This window comes from Giraffa tippelskirchi, chromosome 4 (assembly GCF_054371585.1).
Source record: "Giraffa tippelskirchi isolate mGirTip1 chromosome 4, T2T-mGirTip1v1.2.pri, whole genome shotgun sequence".
NCBI lineage: Eukaryota > Metazoa > Chordata > Mammalia > Artiodactyla > Giraffidae > Giraffa > Giraffa tippelskirchi.
In genome coordinates this window covers 130,808,059-130,830,774 of record NC_137278.1, presented here as the reverse complement: position 1 = coordinate 130,830,774, position 22,716 = coordinate 130,808,059, and the positions used below count along the sequence as shown (strand labels likewise).

The following is a 22,716-nucleotide window of genomic DNA, read 5'->3' as shown; positions in this document are numbered from 1 at the left end:
TAATGTACAACAGCACAGTTTATAAAACTGGTATTCTTAGAAATTGAAAATCATTTGGGTTTTAATGTACAACAACACAATTTATGTAACTGTTATTCTTAGAAATTGAAAATCATTTGGTTCCAACCCAGGTTATAATTCTTGCATTTATAGTTTGAAGAATAGTCACATATCTCTTTCTGTGTAGCTCCTAATCAGTATACCGTTTTAAGGTACTAGTGAAAATAAAGAGAAACCTTAATCTTTCTGTAAGTAAATATTTCAAAATTTGGGCAACAACAGTAGCAATCAAGGTTACTCTTTGATATTTTTCTTTGAAAAATGCCCCATAAAACTTTAAAAACAAGTTTTCTGGAGTTTTATGTAGACAGGAATGAGAGTTATGTTACTTCTAAGGAGGAGCAAATTTACATCATTATTTTTTCTTTAATGAAGGTGACATTAAATTTTATTTAATATTTAGAGGTTTTTTGCACTTTCTAAATAAAAGTATTTCCAGTCATCAAGCATTACTTTTCATTTGGAGTTGTAGAATAAAATACCCAATGCATACACAACAGAATTCTTCTTAGTAGACTCATGATTACAGAATCTCCTAAACTAGCCTTTTAAAAATTCTGCGTTATGGCAAAGGGCAGCTAAAGTAGACTTTTCCTTATAAGTGTGACATGTGAACATTTCATAATCTTCACTGAACCCTAAGAAAGTAATTTTGTGTCTTCCTAATGACATGGACGCTTGTGTGCAGAAAGGACATGGGTTGTTTAAATGTCTTTTGGAGTTAGCATTTTTTTTTGAACTCTGGAAGGTTCACAATTAAACTTATCTTGGGAGTAAATGAAGAGAATTTGAAAGTGAGAGAAGGGAAGACAGGGGTCCAATGTTATAATTAAGTTTCAGATGTTAATCTGTGAGTATTGAAACCAAGTAACAAGCTCCATAATGATTATGACTTCTGTATTTTTGCATCTCTTGAGGAAATTAGGGAGAGTTGGTTGTCCCTGTGATGCATTACAGATGAGATCACAGGTCTGAACATATGGAGGTTTCACTGTTTACCTTTTTTAAGTGAATTAACTTTATATTCATAAAGGTTTCTACCAGTGATGCTTAAACTCCCAAATGCCTTCTTGCTAGAACACTTGCATTGTTGGTTAAATTAGTAAGGATTTAATGCAGTGAATTTGTTAAAAAGTATTTGGGAATTCCCTGGTGGCTCAGATGGTAAAGAATCTGCCTGCAATACGAGAGACTCAGCTTTGATTCCTGGATTGGGAAGATCCCCTGGAGAAGGGAATGGCTACCCACTCCAGTATGATTACCTGGAGAATTCCATGGACAGAGGAACTTGGCAGGCTGCAGTCCATATGGTCTCCAAGAGTCAGACACGACTGAGTGACCAAAAAAAAAGAAACCTTAGATTTGCCTTAAGGTTGTAATTGAGTCCTTTCATTCTTGTAGGTTCATCTCTGAGAGAAATAAGACTTATTCTTAATATGCTCGTCTCTCTAGAGAGATTCATCACATTTATTTTATTGCTTTAGCCCTTCACTAAAGTAAATTACCTTAGGTTTTGTAAGTAATTAACTTACTACTTAAGGTGAGTTGTTTATTGCTAAATCACCAATAGAATTAAGTGAAAAATTTCTTATGGTGATGATGATAAATTACATTATAGTCTCTAAATTGTGCCTTATATAATCATGGGAATGACAGAGATCCTTTTAGATTTGTGCATCCTTCTCAATAACTTAATTTTCTTTAGGCTATTAAATAGTTTGATTTATTGTCTTCATAATAAATGTCATATATAATGTACTACTTCGAGACATTGAAAGCATTAGTCTGCTTTTATTCCTCTGTTATTGAATGTCATTATGCCTTTTAGGTAGCCCTGGTTTACCCCAACAATGATCCAGTCATGTTTATGGTGGCTTTTTATGGGTGTCTCCTGGCAGAAGTGATTCCAGTGCCGATAGAGGTACCTCTTACCAGAAAGGTAACACTGCTTAATTTAAGAGGAATGTAGCCTGCTGTAACATGGCGAGCATTGAGGTTCTTGGATCAATTGACTCAGTTACAACACTTAAAGGGGCTTCCCTGGTTGCTCAGACAGTCAAGAATCTGCCTGCAATGCAGGAGACCTGGGTTCAACCCCTGGGTTGGGAAGATCCCGTGGAGGAGGGTATGGCAACCTACGCCAGTATTCTCGCCTGGAGAATCCCATGGACAGAGGAGCCTGGCAGGCTACAGTCCACGGGGTCCCAAAGAGTCAGACACAACTGAGCGTCTAAGCACACACCACAGAACACTTAAAACAGTCTGACCATTTTCTTAAGTACTTAACGTCACTTTCTAAAAACAGGGAAGTTATAGAAAATTTATTTATGAATATTTTCAAGTTTCATGAAAATAACCTGTTTTCAACTAAGATAGAATTTTTATAGTATTATATATATATACCACTTAAAAATTATGGGGACATACTTGACTTTTCAACAATTAGCTTTTATAGAGAGTCCCACTCTTGCTTCAGAGACTGTAAGTAATCACATTTATAGTAGGTGGAATCTTTCTATAGGAGCATTTTCCTTAACATCTAAGATTTCTACTAAGTCCAAGTGTGATGCAGTGATGTCGTGTTACTACTCTGGGATATAGAATTTACTTTGGCAACACATCAGCCCTACTAAAATGAAGCATATGTAGCAAATGTCAAAGTTTAACCAAGTGATTTCTGCATGAGCTGTTGGACTCTAATTTTCTCATGCAGTTTATTATTGAGAGTTGATGATGAAGACAAATATGGTGGAAACTGTAGATTTACAAGAAAAGAATTTTTTTTCTGAAAGGAATAAAAAACAAAATGAGTAGCATCCCTGAAACTCTGGTTGATAGAATGAAGTATCTTTAGATTGGCCATGAAATCATAGGGTTGTTCTTAAATTATTAAGTTGGCAGTGTTTATGTGGTTTCATAATGATACTTTTAAGATGACATTTTAATGGAAATGCTTTAGGCTGTATCTTTTGGTTTTATTTCTCTGCTGCTGTTGTAAGGCTTAAATCTACCTCCTTTAAAATAGAATAATAAGGAGTATATGAACTTGGGTATAACTGTCCATTTACTTTCATTGTAAATTTGGACATTTGGTGTCCATTTACATTATTTATTTTGTTCTGACCTGAATTGCTTTCCTTTTGGATTTGAGGTTATGGCTAGGTCAGGACAACTTAACCATGTTCACTTTTGTTTCATTTCCTGAGATTAATTTAGAAGAGGAGCATTGCTGACCTTTGAGTAAAATGGCCACATTTGGCTGGTGGAATTCATCGTTAGCAGTGTCAGATTAATAAAACATGGTTTGCACTCAGGAAATCATTGTGCTGTAGCAGTTATTTGGAAGAACATATTGTCACTGGATTTTGACAGTTGCCAGATATCAGGGGGATTTCATGAATGTATTGTACAAGTGCCAGAGCATTACTAAGTGTCAGATTTTGGGCTTGGGTGTGCACACGTTCGCTCCCCTACCATGTTCATTATCTTTTCTCCACAGGATGCTGGGGGGCAGCAGATTGGCTTCTTGCTAGGAAGCTGTGGTATTGCCTTAGCTCTTACCAGTGAGGTTTGTCTGAAGGGATTGCCAAAAACTCAGAATGGAGAAATCGTACAATTTAAAGGTTGGTAATATTTGCACCTGAATTATCAGTTAAAAACTAATGCTAAGTGCTTTAATTAGTGTTTTAATTTAATAGTAGCCAAGTATTTAACATATTTTCTTATTTAATTCTCACAGTCTTATGAAGTAGGTACCATTATTATCCCCATTTTACAGGTGAGGAAACTGAGACACAGAGAGGTTAAGTAACTTACCCAAAGTCACAGCTAATATATGGCAGAGCAGCGATTTGAACCCAAATCTGTCTGATTCCACAGCCCACACTCTTAACCTTTATGCTGATGGTTGGAAAAGCTACCACTCTGTTCACTAAAACTAAATGCTACATGTAGAGACAGAGGATAGACCACTAACCTCAGTGGACTTCCACTGCCAAATGGACCTCCCAGTTGTTGAGGTAATGTCAAGGCCTGGTGTTAGCATGTGGAACGATTGTGCTTTTGAAAGAAGGTATAAATGTCTGGTGATTTATCACTAAACACTAAATGAGGTCTTTTCTTGGTTATAAAATGATCTTGATTTGATCTCTTGGTATTTAAAATGACCAATTCGTTGTGAATTCCTTTTCTGATGGCTTAGGCAATTCAATTTTTATTTTGGGTTTGGTTTAGGTTGGCCCCGGCTCAAATGGGTCGTAACAGATTCCAAGTATCTTTCAAAGCCACCTAAGGATTGGCAGCCCCTCATCTCACCTGCTGGCACAGAGCCAGCATACATTGAGGTAAGTTCCAAGTCTGAGACGTCCATTCTGGCTTTTCCTTTGGCTTTGATTGAGGTCCCATAAACTAGCTTTTTTGCAGTTTTAATGTTAGTAGGTCCTCTTGGTTTGTTAGATTGCCATCTTTTGCCCCATAAGATGCTTTCCAATGGCCCTTCTGTCCCAATTATTTTGAGCATAACTACCTATTCAAGAGAAAGACAACATAGAAATTGACCCTTGTCATGTAAGAAAGTTACAGAAGACTTGGAGAAGTTCAGAGGTTAAAGAAATGATTTACTGGCAGAGGTATTTCTCTGCTGCTTTGGGGATGGGAGTGGTAGCGGTGAGGGAGGAAGTGAGAGACTGAAGAAATGAAGAGGAAAAATAGCTGTGCTTGAAAAGAACAAATTTAACAGATGAAGAGCAAGAGGAAACAGATGGCTGGAGCGTTTGGTATTGAAGGTTATTGTGGTTACGTGATTGATTGATGACATAATCCAGTTGAGGGATTAAGTCCTACTGCATACCAGGCACCAGGCCAAGTGCTTTAAATGCAGTATCTCAGTCAGTCCTCACAAGTACCCTGTGAGGTGGTAGTTGGGGGGAGCTGTTAGTAAACGTGCTTAGTAGCTAAGAAGACTAAGACTTAAACTAACTTGAATCACCAACCAAACGTTTGTCTAAAACCTTTGACTCAAAAATGACAGAGCTGGAACTCAAATTCACATCTGTTGCACTCTAAAAGCTGTGCCCTCGAGTACTCTGCATCTTGTTTGAGACAGTGTTCGTAAATGTTCAACAACTGTTTGCTAAATTCATGTATAAACATCCATAAATTATTTTTTTTAAAAAAAGGTTTTGGGAAAAAAGTCCACCCAGCCTTGAGCCCTGGCTTCCTTGAGAGCTCAGTTGGTAAAGAATCCACCTGCAGTGTAGGAGACTGCGATTTGATTCCTGGGTTGGGAAGATCCACTGGAGAAGGGATAGGCTCCCCACTCCCGTATTCTTGGGCTTCCCTTGTGGCTCAGCTGGTAAAGAATCTGCCCGAAATGTGGGAGACCTGGGTTCGATCCCTGGGTTGGAAAGATCCCCTGGAGAAGGGAAAGGCTACCAACTCCAGTATTCTGGCCTAGAGAATTCCATGGACTCTATAGTCCATGGGGTCACAAAGAGTCAGACACGATTGAATGACTTTTGCATAAAAGGGAAGAGAGGGACTTCCCTGATGGTCCAGTGGTTAAGACTCTGTCCTTCCAATGCAAGGGCAGGTTTGATCCCTGGTCAAGGCACTAAGATCCCATATGCTATGCAGTGTGGCCAAGAAAATTTAAAAAAAGAAAAGGGAAGAGAGTGGGCAGTAACTTGAAGAGGTAACATGGTGATGTTGGATGGAAAAAGGATTACTTTTAGAGATGAAAGGGATTTCAGTATGTTTAAATGACAGACAAGTAAACAGGCAATTAAAATACTAAATCTAGCAGTCAGCTCTCAATCCATATCATCTCTCAGTGATGACATGGTTTATCCCTTCATCCTCCTTAAAACTGTTCAGTGGCTTCCCTGACTACTCACTGACCACTCCTTTTCAGGCTTCTTTATTGGTTCTTCCTAAAAGGTGAAGGGCCCTTTGTTATGTGGCCGCTGCTTAGCTCTCTGAGCATGTAGAGCTACTGTCCTGTACATTTCCAGGCTTCTGCTGTTCTGAATGAACTGCAGTTTTCATTGGAACCCTCTTATTACCCACAGGGCATTGCTAGTGAGTTTCAAGTGTCCTGTGGGTAATAGGAAGCTATCAAAGTGTTGTCAGCAGAAGAGTGGTAAGAATAAATATGTGGTTAAAAGATGTATCTGTTTGGTGGGTTTAAGATAGGAAATGAGGAGCTTTGACAGTTATCCAGGTGAACCCAAGTTCGTGGAGATGGGGATGGAGAAAAGCGGATGGATGGAACTGAGATGCAGTAAGGAAATAGAAGAGGCAAGACTTAGTGACTGACTCTAGAGAGGGAGGAGGCAAGAAATACACGCAAGTTTCTGTCTTGGGCAACTGGAGAGGTGATGGCATCCTTCACTAAGATAGAAAGTATAGCAAGAGGGACTTCCCTGCTGGTCTGATGGCTAAGATTCCATTCTCCCAGTGCGTGCCGCAACTAAGAGTCCTTATGCCACAGCTAGAGATTCCACGTGTCACAGCAAAGATTGAAGATCCCGTGTGCCACAACTAATACTGGTGCAGCCTAATAAATAAATTAAAATAATTTTTTAAAAAAAGTTCTGGCAAGAAAAGTTTTCATGGGTGAGGGGTGGAGAAGTGGTGTTGGTTACATTGGGTTTCATGGGACTATGGGTCAGTCACGGTGAAGAGTTGACCCTCCAAGTCTGAATCTCTGGAAAGAGGTCTGAGCTGGAGATGGAGAATTGAGAGTCATCAGGAGTGTGGTACCCTGATGGATAGAAGTGAAAAGAGGACTTTCCTGGTGATACAGTGGTTGAGAGTCTGCTTGCCAGTGCAGGCAACCTGGGTTCAATCCCTGGTCTGGGAAGATTGCACATGCAGTGGAACATCTGAACCCATATGCCACAACTACTGAGCCTGTGCTCTAAAGCCCAAAGCTGCAACTGCTGAGCCCACGAGCACACAGCCTACTGAGCCTGTGTGCTGCCACCACTGAAGCCTGTGGACCTAGAGCCTGTGCTCTGCAACAAGAGAAGCCACTGTAATGAGAAGCCCGCACACTGCAACTAGAGAGTAACTTGCACTCTCTGCACCTAGAGAAAGCCGGTGCACAGCAACAAAGACCCAGTGCAACCAGAACTAAATAAATACGTAAATTTTTTTAAGTGAAAAAAGAGGAGGAAGAACAGGACTTTCAGAGAATGCCAGCATTCAAAGGATGAGCAGAGAAAGTGGAGGGAAGGGAGAGAGAGAATATTGAATAGGAAACAGGAGTATCACAAAAACCGAGAAAGGAGAAAGTGTCAAGAAAGGTGTCAGAAATTACAGAAAGGTCTGATACAGTGAAGTGTGCAATATGTGCTTTTGATTTAACGATAAAATAAAAAGTGACTGATCTTGGTAAAAAGCAGCTTGAGGAAGTATCAAGCAGCATCGAGGTAAAAGCGAAATTACAGCTGATTGGTCTGGAGGCGTGAATAGACTGTTTCCCAGTCTCCCCTCCTCACCAGGAGCTGCTGATAGACTATCGCACCTTGGGCTCTGCTTGCTATGTATTTGATGCTGTGCTTCTGTTAATGCAGCCCGAGTCATTTGTTTGTTTCAGCTTCTTTAGCAGCCACTTCACACTGACAGCTAATTAAACTTTGAAGAATTTTTCACACCTACTTTTGTTGAGCTTTGTCATTCCCTAGTCCTGTCTTTGTGTGATTGAAGTTTGGGGCCCAGTTGCATAGCCTCAGATATTTATATGGAGTGTTAAATTCAGCCCATTGTCATGGTTTTTCTGCGTTTCATTTATGGATTCTAGTTCTGTCATTTGAAATAACCCATTTTATTGTTTCTTGTGTTTTTGTTTTCTGTGGTTTTTTCTCCTAGTATAAAACAAGCAAAGAAGGGAGTGTAATGGGAGTTACAATGTCCCGCCTTGCAATGCTGTCTCACTGCCAAGCTCTGTCCCAGGCCTGCAATTATTCTGAAGGTCAGACTTCACCCCGTGACTGCCTGCACTGTGAGCTCAGATCTCTGTGACTGCGAGCCCTCTGCCCAGTGACTGGACTCCAGTTAATGACCACATTCAGAGAGAAATGTTCTAAGACACATTCTTGGCTCGCTTTTGCTTTCTCCTTTTTCACAAATATGCTGCAATTTAAAGGAAAGAAAATTCTGGGCAAACCAAATATGCAAAGCATGATTTCTAGAGTGCAGAAATAGAGAGCTAATTAAATCCATGTGTTTATTAGCTGTGGAATGTCAGGTACCTTCATCTCCCCATGCATATAGAGCTGTCACCAGCTGTATGTTTGGAGTTAGAATCAAAGAAATTCTGCTACCAAAAAGCACAAATTAAAACACAAAATGTATTCTGGATTGTTGGACTTCAGATGTGTTGATAGATATTGCATAATGACAATTTCCCTTAGAATGTTCTTCACAATATTAATTCTTTTAGTGTTTTATTTTTTCTTTCATAGAATGAAACAAGTTAATACGTGTTCCTTATGGCAGCATTATACAGCCACATTCTTGTTTGGTTAAAAAATATATATATGTAATAAAATGCAAAAAGAGTTGTTTGAATTATCATATATTCATATACTGGGTTATAATCTGAAGTTTCAAAACTCAGATTCTTAAAGATTGTTTCGTATATCATTAAGTGGAAACAAATCAGATACAGAGCAGTATATGCCAATTTTGTTGTGAGATATCTATCTCTATACAAGTATGTAAGCTTAGGAGCATATGTGCATGTATGTAGGTACAATATATAGATTTATACATATAGCACCATTTTTTATTTTCTCTACGAAGTATAATTTTCTACATATGCTTGTGAAACTTCTGAAACAAACATGTGATCCTTATATAATTAGGAAAAAATTATTATCTCAAAGACAGTGCCTAAGTCAAGGAATTCCAAATTCATTGTGTCATCTGTGACCACGTCACTCTATGATCACTTCCCCAGCCAGTTTGAGGGGACCCTCATGTGATCAAAAGACCCTGAGAGCTTTTACTGGTTTTTTAAAAGTACCAAGTCGGTTGTTTAATAGAGGCAAGTGACAGAATTTTGCTACTTAAACTAAAGATGATTTCCTTATGTTTTTTTCCTGTTTTTTTTTTTTCTTTCTTCTGTTATAGGAGAAACAGTAGTAAATGTTCTAGACTTTAAGAAGGATGCTGGGCTGTGGCATGGCATGTTTGCGGTAAGCTCACAGAATCAAGAGCTTTATTGTACTTATGATTCAGATCATTGTGTGTACTGTGTAACTACAGCATCTCGTGGTGTTTGTATGAAATTTAAGCTGCCAAAAGATCAGTAGTATTTTCCGGGGGAATTTAATTTTGTGATATGAATGGTAATTTTTTTTTTAAAGGAGAATGTAATTCCGTTTTTTTCTCCCTTGTGTGGTTGGTCATACCCTTCATGTAATAGTATGTAGCAGAACTTAGGATCCAAAATTTTTTAAATATCTTCTATGATAGCTCAAAGCTTAAAATATTCCATCTGTGACTATATGTTTTTCAAAGAACTCTGTTTGAGTTAACTCTTCTCTTTTCTGAAGACCAGATTACCTAAATATATCTAGAACTTTGAAGCTGTGGTTAATAATATCTAACTTTCCATTGGACAGAATGCTTGAATGAGTCCATGCTGCAATGAAGGAATATTGTAAACAAGGTAGATCAGGCTACTTTCCACAGTAGAGGAACAGGTACCATGCTAAGGGAGTTAGAAAAAGGTGACTTTCTCCCAGCTCAGTTTTTATGAAAGAGGTAACAGTTGAATTGGACTGAGAAATGAGTAAGGTATAGTCATATAGAGATTTTTGGGAAGGTGAAAATGGGGGAAGGGGTGCATTTCAAGTGGGAAAAGCTTCTTATAGAGCATTCTGATTAGGAGGGAGGAGAGAAGAGATACAGGACTCTCAGGACCTTTGAGAGTATCTTGTCCAACTTCCTCACACATTGCAGGAGACTGAGAAAGAGTAGGAAATGAAGCCCAGGGAAGAAGAGTGTTTCCCTTTTCTCCCAGGATCCCTCAGATTGGTAAAAGCCTTATTCCTTGAGCCATACAAGCTTTCTAGCTCTTCTCTGAAGTCCTTCCCATTCCCACTTTTTTTTTTAATCAAAACTTAAGAAACCCTTGTGAGGAGTTAGAATCTTCTCTCTGTGATACACAGAGCAAGATAGGGACACGTATGAAGAAGTAGTTATAAACAACATTCTTCCCCTGAAATCCAAATTTGTCACCGTAGCTAGAAACTTGGGGGAGGGAGGAAAAACAGGTTTGCAGTGGTATTTTGGTATATTTGGACCACTTAGGTGGTGCACAGAATGGCCAGTCTAAGTACCAAGATTCAGTTACTCTGTCAGTCTGGATCTCTTTGGGGACGTTCGGCAGGAGAGACACCAAATTGCATGACCCTCTCAGGTTGTTCAGTTTTATCTACCCAAACACCTAACAGGTCTGGGCAGGATCACCTGTAAGTGACAGGTATCAAGAAACTTTGATTTCTTGCTTTGGAAGACCCAGCCCTTTGTGGTATGTAATATATGCTTATGCTTGCATAAGCATGTTGAAGGAAGGCACTTAGAGGGTTGGAGGGCAGTTTGGCAGTTGTCTGTTCAGTTTAAAAAGCATGCATCCTATGACTCAGTGGTACAACTTTTCTGTACCTGCGCTAGAGAAATACGTGCCCACGTGCTAGGGAAACGAGTATAAATATGTTCCTTGAAACGTTGTTTGTGATTGCAAAAAGTTCGTCAACAATCGGGAAATACCTAAATAAATTTGGTATAATCATACTATGAAATACTAGGCAGCGGGTAAAAAAAATACATATAGATCTCTTACACTGATATAGATAGATTTCCTGGGTTTCCCTCGTGGCTCAGACGGTAAAGAATCTGCGTGCAATGCAGGAGACCCAGATTTGATCCCTGGGTTGGGAAGACCCCCTGGAGAAGGAAATGACCACCCACTCCAGTATTCTTGCCTAGAGAATCCCATGGACGGAGGAGCCTGGCAGGCTACAGTCCATGGGGTCACAGCGTCAGACACGACTGAGCGACACACTTACACAAATATACATAGATTTAGCTCTAACACAATTTAAGTGAAAAAAAGGCAAGTAGCAGATACACGTATAGTATGATGCCTTTCATGTTAAAAATACTTCTATATTTCTATGGGGAAGAATATACATATAGATACCTGTAAAAAGGAATGGAAGGATCCATGGCAGATTCTTAACAGTGATTATCTCTGAGGAGGAGAGGAGGGAATCAGGTTTGAGAATAGGTAGCAAAGGAGGCTTCAACCTTATGGTTAATATTTTAAATTTTTTTCAAAGAGCATTAGTGTTTGAGTATTATATGGTTAAAATTGTTAACAGAGTATCAATTCAGTTTTAAAATGCTAAGTGTGAATTAGATATTGATTACTTTTTATCTTTCTTTGCTTTTCAGAATGTAATGAATAAGATGCATACAGTTAGTGTACCCTACTCTGTTATGAAGACTTGCCCTCTCTCTTGGGTCCAAAGAGTACATGCTCATAAAGGTAGTTACACATAGCATCTAAGCTTTAATTATGTGACTGTTTGAGATTTCAGGGCTTTTCTAATTGGTCTTCTAGAGACATACTTCTATGCCTTGGTGCCTTAACAGAAGAATTTGGTTACTGTAAGATTAGATATGTTGTCTAGTTCATCTTAGTTGGTGTCCTTTCTGAAGAACTGAGATGACTGTGTGTGAATCTGGGCCTGAATTAGATTTATTGGATGCTCTGGTTGCTTGATCCTTCCTTGGCTTGGATACGAGCCCTATCTGTAGGTCTCTGTGAGCAAAGTATCATGTATCTGTCAGTCACTGCTGCCTCAGAGCACCTGGCACCATTTCTTTGAGACCTTTCTTATTTTCTCTTAAGTGAAATTCATGATTCCTAAAATAAATAGAAATGTTTTTACTGTAGCATATTAATATCTACCAAATTTAGCACACGTATGTTAACTTCACCCCTTTTGCATTTATAGCCAGGGTGGCTTTAGTGAAATGCCGAGACTTGCACTGGGCTATGATGGCTCATCGGGACCAAAGAGATGTGAGCTTGAGTTCCCTCCGGATGTTGATTGTGACGGATGGAGCTAATCCCTGTAAGTATTTCTGGAGTGTCAGTCTGGGAATATCCTTTCCTTTGGTAGGTTGAGGTTTTCGTCCCCTTTCCATGAGCAATTTTTTTGTTTTTAAAACATCTGTATTGAGATATAATTCACATATCATAAAACTCACCCATTTAAAATACAGTTCAGCGGTTTTAGCATGTTCATAGAGTTATAACACTATCACCACTGACCTGAATTTAGAACATCATCATCCCCAAAAGAAACCCCATACCCATTAGTCATCATTTCCCATTTCCCATCCTCTGTCCCCTAGCCCCAGGCAACTACTAGTCTACTCCTTGTCTCTATATATTTACCTATTCTGGACATTTCACATAAATGTAGTCATGCTATATGTGGTTTTTGTGACCAACTCCTTTCACTTAGCGTATTTTCAAGGTCCCTCCATGTTGTAGCCTATGTCTGGACTTTATTCCTTTATATTGCCAAATAATATTCCTTTGTATAGATATATTACATTTCATGTAGTCATTCATCATTTGATGGATCTATAAGCTTTTAAAAGCACTCTGTGCTCACTCACTTAGATCCTTTCTCTGTCATGTAACTAAAAAGAGCAATGAGGAGGTAACTTACTATAACCAAGTGTCTGGACTTTATGTAAATTCCCTGTCAGCAAATCAGAAGAGTTTACCAAAGGTTTTAGAGACCTTACTGTGTTGTCTACTTTTCCCAACAAGCACAAACATCCTGAGCCTCTATAGGGTAGAATCAGGTAGAGCATCAGACACTACCGTGTTCTTTGTCATCAGTGAACTTTTGTCAGCAGTCACAATGATCATCCTGGTATAAAACACAAACCTGGACTGACCTTAATAAGAAACAAGTCAATGAGTACATGAAAAGGATGGAGCTAAGCCAGAATATTAGCAATGCACTGGCTACAGTGCAATAGTGGCTTCAGGAAGAGTTGCTTGCTTCCAAACCAGCTGCCTGTTGCCTGCAGTACACCTCTGCTGTTGATTGGACAGTTCAGTAGGAGCAGCCATGTTCCAAGCTGTAACTTTAAATAGTGTCAGTGACCTTTCATGGGTTGGACGAGCGTTTGTTTGTCCTTGAAACCTGTCAACCACCTCAGAGACACAGTAAAATGCTTGCACAGTATTCCCAGGTGGCTCAGTGGTAAAGAATCCACCTGCCAATGCAGAAGACACAGGAAATGCGGTTTTGATCCCTGGGTCAGGAAGATCCCTTGGAGAAATGAATGGCAACTCACTCCAGTATTCTTGCCTGGAAAAAATCTCATGGACAGAGGGTCCTAGTGGGCTACAGTCCATGTGGGTCACAAAGAGTTGGGCATGACTGAGCATACACTCACACAAATGATGTACAAATGTGTCAGCTTTCTGTTCTTTACCAGTTTCCTGCAGTAATGAAAATCACACTTTCAAGCTCTCAAGTTGATCTGTTTCAACTCCTCAGGGTCTGTGTCATCCTGTGATGCCTTCCTGAGTCTGTTCCAAAGCCATGGTCTGAAACCTGAGGCCATCTGTCCATGTGCTACTTCTGCTGAAGCCATGACTGTCGCAATCCGCAGGTATCGTTCAGAATGTTGGTGCTCTTGATGGATGTTACAGCTCTGATCAAATGTGCAGAATTGACAAAGGGGTGAGGTCTAATTTTCTGCTCATAAGCCTGAAAATGAAAATGACTTTGTAAAGCAATTTGAAGCATCTCATTTATTATTCCTACTATTGCCCTAAGTGTAACTAGGAAACTGAAATTTTATTTCAGTTGTTCTCATGTTGTATTTGTGAATTAGCTCTTTTTCTCTCTTCAGAATCCTTAGTATCTTAGACAAGAAATGTACTTGATTGTAGCTTACGTGTGGATACTACCTGTACATGTAGTACACTCAGGCCAATATGTTCTTTTATTAAACAATCTATTTATTTATTATTTGGCGGCAGAAGGTCTCAGCTGTGGCAAGTGGAGTCTAGTTCCCTGACCAGGGATTGAACCTATGCCCCCTGCATTGGGAGCATGAAGTGTTAACTACTGGACCACTAGGGAAGTCCTCAAGCCAATATATTCTTAACAACCAATTAAAATTTACTTTTTCCACCATGTTTTGCAAGTGTGAATTTGATTAATTTGGCAGATTTTTGGTAGAGAAAATGAAGATTTTTGTTTGTGTGGTAGCCACAGGAAATTTTTCTTTTCTTCATATTCATACTTTTGTCTTAATAGCTTTTAATTTGACAAATTTGATAAGTTTATTTTGTCTTCAGACCTGGAGTTCCAGGAGCCCCTTTGCCAGGAAGAGCCATTCTCTCCATGAATGGATTGAGCTATGGGGTAATACGGGTCAACACTGAAGATAAAAATTCAGCACTGACTGTTCAGGATGTGGGCCATGTGATGCCCGGGGGTGAGTTCTCAGGAGCGCCATTTGCTTTTCATAAGACGTGTCTTTAGAGATAGTGGAGACTGATGAAATGTGATCCAAAACCAGGAATCCAAAATTTAGTACTTAGACTCTTTGTAAGAGTCTTACCTTCCAGCAGAATTGGGTGATTTAATTGTGAATGTTGCAGTTACAGTTGTTCACATGGATAGCTAAACACTTGAGTGACACTCAAGTAGTCTGGTTTTCACTATAGTTACCAAGATGTTGGGCCGACAGAAAGTTAGAGTACTCTGCTTCCTGTGTGTTTGAGTTTGATCTGTGTAAGGGTAAATTAATTTAACTCGTTTCTTCAGACTTTGCAGTCATTTTTAATGTCAGTCTTTAAAAGCTTCAGTCTGCATCTATTGTATGTTTTGTTTGCTGAATTTAAAAAATTACCTTCAGGACCAAAAGATGGAAATTTCAGATATACCTATACAGTGTCAGGTCTCTTTTTAACATTCCTGTTTGGTATGCTAACTTAATGCTGCTCAATAAATGGGAAACTTTCCTGGGTTCATTAGGATGAGGCTGTTTTTGTGAAGGTTTTCCAGACTGTCCCTTGACTGTGTTTTCTGTACCCTAGGGATGATGTGCATTGTGAAACCCGATGGACCTCCTCAGCTCTGCAAAACAGATGAAATTGGAGAAATCTGTGTCAGCTCCAGGACAGGAGGCATGATGTACTTTGGGCTTCCTGGGGTGACCAAAAACACATTTGAGGTACTTGATGTTCAAGTTCCATGGGGAAAATGTTGGGTCAGCTGTGGCGGCTGAGCTGGCTGATGGGAAATACACTGTACAGCAGTTGGGAGTGTGAGCTCCAGAGTTGGAGTGCTCAGGGTCCAGCCTCTCAGCCACAGCCTAGCTGACCCTGGGTGAACTGCTTAACCTCTGTGTGCCCTCCTTCCTTCTCTTTCAAATGTGAGTAATCATAGTATCTACCCCAGGATTGTTGTGAGAACCAAATGAGTTAATGTTTATAGAGTGCTTAGACCAGCACCTGGCGCACAGAAAGTGTTCTTGTTTATCTCTTAAAAAGCAAGAGTCCTCACGGAAACTCACCCTAGTCAGTGTCCCGTGGTTTGAGCTTTATAGTCCCCCAAATTAATTAATGAATTAATTTTGGCTACTCTCGGTCTTCATTGCAGCACATGGGCTTTCTCTAGCTGCAGTGCTCGGGCTTTTCATAGTGGTGGCTTCTCTTGTTGCAGAGCATGGGCTCTAGGGTGCATGGGCTCAGTAGTTGCAACTCACGGGCTTAGTTGCCCCATGGCATGTAGAATCTTCCCGAACCAGGGATCAAACTCATGTCCCCTTCATTGGCAGGCAGATTCTTAACCACTGGACTACCAGGAAAATCCTGTAAGCCCCAAGGTTTAATTCTGAGAGTGCAATGAGAATGGATTCATCTTTCAGGAGTAGACTCAGGTTAGCCAAGCTTGTAAAGACTGATGTATTAAAGCAAATATGCTCCAATAAAAATTAATTACAAAAAATAGATGGATGTAAACTGGAATGCCAGCTTCCTAATGAAAAATGAAAACCTAGTCTGTCACAGGGGCAGATTGCTCTGGTTATTCAGTCTTTCAGTGAGAGAAATACTTATTGAGTGCCTTCTGCACGTCTAGCACTATTTTCCATGCTTGTGGTACGTCAGGAAAACCCAAAACTCCTCAAATAGCTCATTTTTCAGTGAAACTAGTACATCATTTTCCTGCAGGCAGTTCTGCATGTGAAGCCAAATTGTAAAGAAAGTCTGCCTGGTGAGCCTGGAAATCAGAACAGGCATGATTGTCTATATTTCCTAACTGGGATTAACCTGCCTCAGGCTCCCTTTTAGGGAACAGAGAACTCCAATTTTGTGGGCCATGTTCCCTTCACTTTAAACAGGGCTTATATGACCACTGCCAGTTTTCAGTTCTTTTAGCTTACCTTTTGGGCTTCCCTGATGGCTCAGATGGTAAAGAATGCACCTGCAATGCAGGAGACTCAGGTTTGATCCCTGCGTCAGGAAGATCCTTGGGAGAAGGGAATGGCAACCCACTGTAGTATTCTTGCCTGGAGAATTCCATGGACAGAGGAGCCTGGCAGGGTACTGTCCATGGGGTTGTGAAGAGTCGGACATGACTGAGTGACTAACACTTTCACTTTTCTGTTAATCTAGACAAGTGATTCTTAGTCTCAATGTGGTATGGCACATCTGTCTGCCATCCCATATAAAAATCAGCAAATGTAATTATGTAATAATAGGTGTAAATGACAGGAGAATGTTATCTTTATGTGTGATGTGGCTGAAAAAGTTTCCGTCATCTATGTTTACACAGCCTAAAATGATGTGATAGAAATTATTAAATATTTTAAAATTATTTTAAATAATTTATTGCTAAATTAAATTTAATACCATCTTTTATTACCATCATCATCATCACTACTGCATTCTTGGCCTACCTTCAAAAGTTGTGACTACAACAACAACAAAAAAAGAAAACAAAGCAAAAAACAAGTTGTGACCAATTCATAAACTTTTTTTTTCTAATTTTTTTTTTTTTTTTTCAATTCATAAACTCTTAAAGCACATGTTCACTGCCATTCTCTTGGTTTATTTTCACAGGCTAAGGGTGTATACATTTTACTAATTCCAGTCTCACCTTATTTCTCTTTTAAGTGCTTGGACTACATATGTTTCCATCTGAGTTTTTCTTCATTGTGCTTTCCTTATATAAATAAAATTCTCAAGCAATGTTTGAAGTTACTAATAGTATTTTAATACATTCCCCTATGAGGGCAAGTGCCTAGCCAAAATTCTCAGATTTAATACTAAGCTTCTAGGTCCATAGTGATGAATAAATTTTGAAATCTGCAGTAGGAATTTAATGACAGTGAAGTGGAATAAAAATCCTAACCATAAAAGAAGAAAACTATTGCATTGATTTTTCAGATTAAAATTTTTCTAATATTTTTCTTACTGGATTTTTACATTTAAACCCTAAGAGAATTTTCTAGTGTGGTTAATACTTCACTAGAAAAAGATCTAAAAATGGCTGGTGAGAAGATAAAAGTGAATTTTGAAAATAAACTACTGGTCGGGAATTCCGTGATGGTCCAGTGGTTAGGACACCTCCCTTTCATTGTGGAGAGCCGGGCTCAACTCCTAGTCGGGGAACTAAGATCTCGCAAGCTACATGGTGTGGCCGAGAAAAAAAAAACTTTGGTGAGAAAAACTTTGTAACACATATGAATACAAAGAACTAATTTTCCATTGTCTTCACTTACTAATTGATTCAAGGCAAATGAAACTCTCCATGCCTCACTTTCTTATCTGCAAAATGAAAATATTCTGTCTCACAGGGTTTTCTTGATTATTTCTAAAGTATTTACACCTGTGCCTGGCACATGATAGGCATTTAATAAATGTTAGGTCTTGTTATAGTTATTTCCTATATAAAAAAAAGAAATCTTAAAAATTAAAGGGAAAAATCTAGTCAAATAGAAAAAGTAGACAGACCTGACTAAGCTATTCACTAAAGAAATACAAATGGCTGATAAGCAAAGGAAAAGAAATTCATCCATGTTAGTAATAAAGAAAAGCAGTTAAAGTAACAGTGGGATTTCTTTTTTTTGGCCTACCAGATAGGCAAAGTTTGGAAAAATTGTTAACATATATTAGCCAGAGTATAGGGAAAGCATTCTAATATGATATTGGTAGAGTGTAAATTACTATAATAATTTTGTAGGACAGCCTGTTAAAATTGGAAAGACTGATGCCTTTTGTACAAATCCACAGAAATATGTACAGCAGTATTCAATAAAGCACTGTTAGTCATAGTGAAAAATTAGAATGACCTACCTAGCCAGAAAGACTGGTTACATTCTAATTGTCCTAATTCTGATGGTTTCTTGAGTACAGACTCTGGGCCAGGCACTGTGCTTATGTCTGCAAATCTGTTTACATTCCCTTGATCTTTACCCTAAGCCTGTGAGAGGCATTGGGAGTTCCATTTTATAGCCAAAGAAACTGAGGTTTAGAGAAATGTAGGAACCTCCTCAAGACTCACATTACTAGTAAATGGCAAAGCCAGATATTGAATTTTTATCTGACTCCACACGCTGTGTATGTCATCACTAATGTGATGGTATATTATAGAATTCTTGTACAAAGGAGATAGTTTGACTATTACCAACTTGAAAAGGGATCCAAAATACATACACTGTGTGAAACACATATAATACGTGAAAAAAACAAGTTACAAAACAGTGTGTATTATGATCCCTTTAAAAAAATCTCAATATATTAATCTATGAATCATAAAAAGTCTAGAGAGATAAACAACAAATTATAAATGTTTGTTATCTCTTAAGGGGGTGGGATTCCTGGGTTCACTATGTATATAATTTGTTTTCAACAAGCATCTATTACTGTTTAAAAGTTTTTAAAAGGCATTTAAAAAATTAAATGCTTCTTTTTTTTTTAAGCTAACATTTTCACTTTCCTCTGCATTTTAGGTGATTCCAGTGAATTCTGCCGGCTCTCCTGTTGGAGATGTACCATTCATCCGGTCAGGATTGTTGGGGTTTGTGGGACCAGTAAGTGATGCTTTCATGTTTGTTCTGGTGCACCTGATCCAAATATTTGTACTTTAGTTCACAGAACAAATTCTAATTAGTCCAAGAGTATTCCAGGGTCGCTTAACTTACATTTAGAGCAGTTTCTGTAAAAGTGTCATAAAATGAGTAATGTTTATTGCTTCCATTACCCAAATTCATTTTATTCCTTCAAACCAAGACATTATTTTTTACTTTCAAAACTCTTTTCACTTATTTTTGCTACATTGCTTTGATTTGATTAATATATTTAAGTAAGTTAGAAGAGTGCTGAAAAATTTCCCTTTAACAGCAAATGGAAACCATAATAGTGTACAAATCATTTTCATATAGATTACCAGTACTGCCTCAAGTGTAACAGAAAATTCTTTGAAAGAAAATAATTTGTTTTTCAGCAAATAGAATTTACAGGTCCTAGGTTTACAGAGACAATTAAGTTACAAAACCTATTCTCAAAGAGCTCACTGTTAGCTTCATGAGCTGGTGAGAAAGGCAGAAAGCCAGAGCATGGAGGGCGTTATATACAATAATGGAAAGTTTGGATTTTATTTTGAGCCAGCGTATCTCCCCCATCTCTTAATTACCTCCATATGCTCTTTTTCTCATTTTAACAGTTCAAGTTATATAAGAAAAGATGTAATTTTATTTTATTTCCTCCCCACCATTAATAGGTAGATGGTGGGGGTGAGGGCATACCTCTAAGAGAATCACTCTCCCAGAAAGAGGCATCTACACCTACTGTCTTGACTTAGTCACTTAGCACCAAGAAATTCTCAAAAACTGAGCTCCTTTTAGCTTCTACTCCACTCCTGAGGTCTAAGATGGAGCTCTAGCCATCACATCTGCGTTCCATAAAATAGGATGGTCCTACTATCTCTTAAGAGAGATTCCCTGAAGCTGCTGAGCAACACTTCTTATATCTCATTGTTCTGAACTAGTCACCTAGCCAAACCTAGCTGCAAAGGAGGCTGGAATGCAGTCTTTATTTAGATCAGCCATGCCCAGCTAGAAATTCTGTTGCTAGAAATGGAGAAACAGACATTGGGGGACTAGCAGTGACTGTTTTACTCTATTTATGTCCACTTTCAGATTGCACTAGCAATGGCTGATTCTCTTTTGTCTTCTGGGATGACAGAAGGATGGACCAGTAGCTTCTTGAGACTAGAGATTATGTCTTACATAGCCTCATCAGTATATGGCACTACATTGTACTTAGTGAATCAATGAGTGACATTCAAGTAGAGATGATTACTAGATAATTTAGCATATGTAAATGGTCCAAAAATTTAGGAATTCTGTAATGAATGAGAAAAGTTAGTTTATTGCAAACGTGTCTGGGAAAATTATTGATAAAAATTATATGAAATAATAAATAACAGAATTATTTATACAAATGATGCTTTTAGAATATTGACAGCAAAATTCCTGCAGCTCATTTATTTTATTGGAAAGGAGAGGCTCTTATAATCCCTTAGACCTTTCTTTATTAACTTATTTCTAATCTTACCAGATGGAAACATTATCCTTATAAATCAAGACATTCATTCTCACATTAAAACTGTTTTACTCTTTTCCTAATTCCAGTGTTAAATGGCTTAACAGTTTTCTCCTCTGCATCGATTCCATGAATAAGTACAAGATGATGAACTAATAGCATAATCCCTGACTGGAAAAATGAACTGTGCTCATTTGGCATCCTAGTTTCTTTCTTTTAGAATTCTTAGCAGTTTAGTGGTTAAGGCTCTGCACTTCCACTGCAAGGGGCATGGGTTTGATCCTTGGTCAAGGAACTAAGATTCCACATGCCGCTCTGTGTGGCCAAAAGTAAAGTAAAATTCCTCCCTAAGAAAGAATATGCATGGATTGTTATCTTATGTACTATTAAGACCCCATTAATTAAAAGATGCCACTGATTCTGAGATGTCAAACACTTTCTTAGAATCCATAAAATATGCTATTTTATTTCAAGATTTATTGCAAGGCAGGGAGTAAAATGTCTGTTTTACTATTTAAATTTTATAAATCTCTGTTACTTTTCAGGGCAGCTTGGTGTTTGTGGTTGGGAAAATGGACGGGTTACTGATGGTTAGTGGTCGAAGACATAATGCTGACGACATTGTTGCTACTGGACTGGCTGTTGAGTCAATAAAGACTGTTTATAGAGGAAGGTGAGTAGTACAAGGTTCAGATGTTAGCACTTCCGGTAAAATCTAAAAATCTCTATAGTGTGAGTTATAGTCTGTAAATCCTCTAGATTAGATTGTTTTTTATTAAGTGTAATAGAAACCAGGCTTTGGTTATTTATCTTAGAATGTCTGGTTCTTTGGCTGTAATTGATAGGAATAAGATAACTATATTATAGTTTTTTATTTTGATTTCAGTATTTGATTATTACTGTTTGTTGAGTCCTGAGGACTGAGGAGATTCTGAAACATTGAACTTCCCACATTCCTTCAATACAGAAGTCACCCCATTCAGTCTAATTGAGATAGGTGCTACTCTGTAGGAGTTTTACATCTACGCGTTTATTCTCTTACTTGACTCCAAATTCTTACACCATTTTAATGCAGAGATTTACATAGTAAGTAAGTGCTAGTTTCAAATTCCATGGATGAAATCAATTAGATAGACTTTTTTCTTTGATTATGTAATAACGCAAGAAAAGATATTTGAGTAATTGATATCCTATTCAGTAGTTTTCAGTCATGGATATATGTCTAAAGCAGTCTTGATGTCCCTTAGGTTTTGAAGGAGTAAGAAAAATTGATCAAACCAGTAGAGAACCAGTTCCTGAAATATGTAGTTTTTTGTAATGGAGTAGCTTCCTGTGAGATTCTGTCTTTGGTCACAGTCACATCACCAGCACTCAGCATGCAGCGCACGCAGTCAGTGTTCATTAAATATGTGTGGGTGAAAAGAAAGAAGGAAGGGAGGTGGTCAGGCATGCCGGCATCCTCAGCCCTCCTATGCCTTCCCATTATTTCACACATTCATTCAACAAGCATATATTGGTTGCCAACTGCGTGCCGCTTAGATGCTCGGGGTGTGACAGTGAGCAACACAGACCATGTCTCTGCCCTCAGGAAGCTCACATTCTCATTGGGGGAAGAGCAGGTTAAGGTAACCACATAGGGAAATAGATATCACGACCACGTGAGCCGGTGATGGGGACAAAAATGACACATAGGGTGGGGGTTCCTGCTGGTTATATGGGGGGAAGATGGTGTCCCGGGATGCTTCACTAGCAGGGGTACGTTTGAGCGGAGACCTCACTCAGAGCACCCCCTCCCCTGGCCCGCCAGGTCCTCTGTGACCGTCCGGGCAGGTCTGATCTCTCCCCACCACTCTCTGCTTCACCACCCTGCTCCAGGCACACTGGCCTTCTTGCTGTTCCTCAAACCTGCCAAGCTCGTTCCTACCTCAGAACCTTTTCGCTTTCCGTTCCTTCTGCCCGGAAACCTCTTCCTCCAGATCTCG

General features: G+C 38.8%; 1 protein-coding gene across 10 annotated transcripts in view; it reads left to right on the top strand.

Annotated features, from left to right (window-relative positions):
• DIP2B (DIP2 acetate--CoA ligase B (putative)) overlaps positions 1-22,716 on the top strand; it is a 228,430-nt gene that overhangs the window by 172,613 nt on the left and 33,101 nt on the right. For 7 of the 10 annotated variants that reach the window (XM_081592440.1, XM_081592434.1, XM_081592433.1 and 4 more), the window contains 12 exons: positions 1,889-1,999; positions 3,560-3,683; positions 4,294-4,403; positions 7,933-8,035; positions 9,199-9,263; positions 11,530-11,623; positions 12,096-12,215; positions 13,668-13,782; positions 14,477-14,616; positions 15,221-15,357; positions 19,141-19,221; positions 21,280-21,407. In XM_081592440.1, the coding sequence (XP_081448566.1) occupies positions 1,889-1,999; positions 3,560-3,683; positions 4,294-4,403; positions 7,933-8,035; positions 9,199-9,263; positions 11,530-11,623; positions 12,096-12,215; positions 13,668-13,782; positions 14,477-14,616; positions 15,221-15,357; positions 19,141-19,221; positions 21,280-21,407 (1,328 nt within the window). The remainder of the gene's footprint in view (positions 1-1,888; positions 2,000-3,559; positions 3,684-4,293; positions 4,404-7,932; positions 8,036-9,198; positions 9,264-11,529; positions 11,624-12,095; positions 12,216-13,667; positions 13,783-14,476; positions 14,617-15,220; positions 15,358-19,140; positions 19,222-21,279; positions 21,408-22,716) is intronic. The other 3 variants (XM_081592432.1, XM_081592431.1, XM_081592439.1) reach the window with 1 other exon arrangement.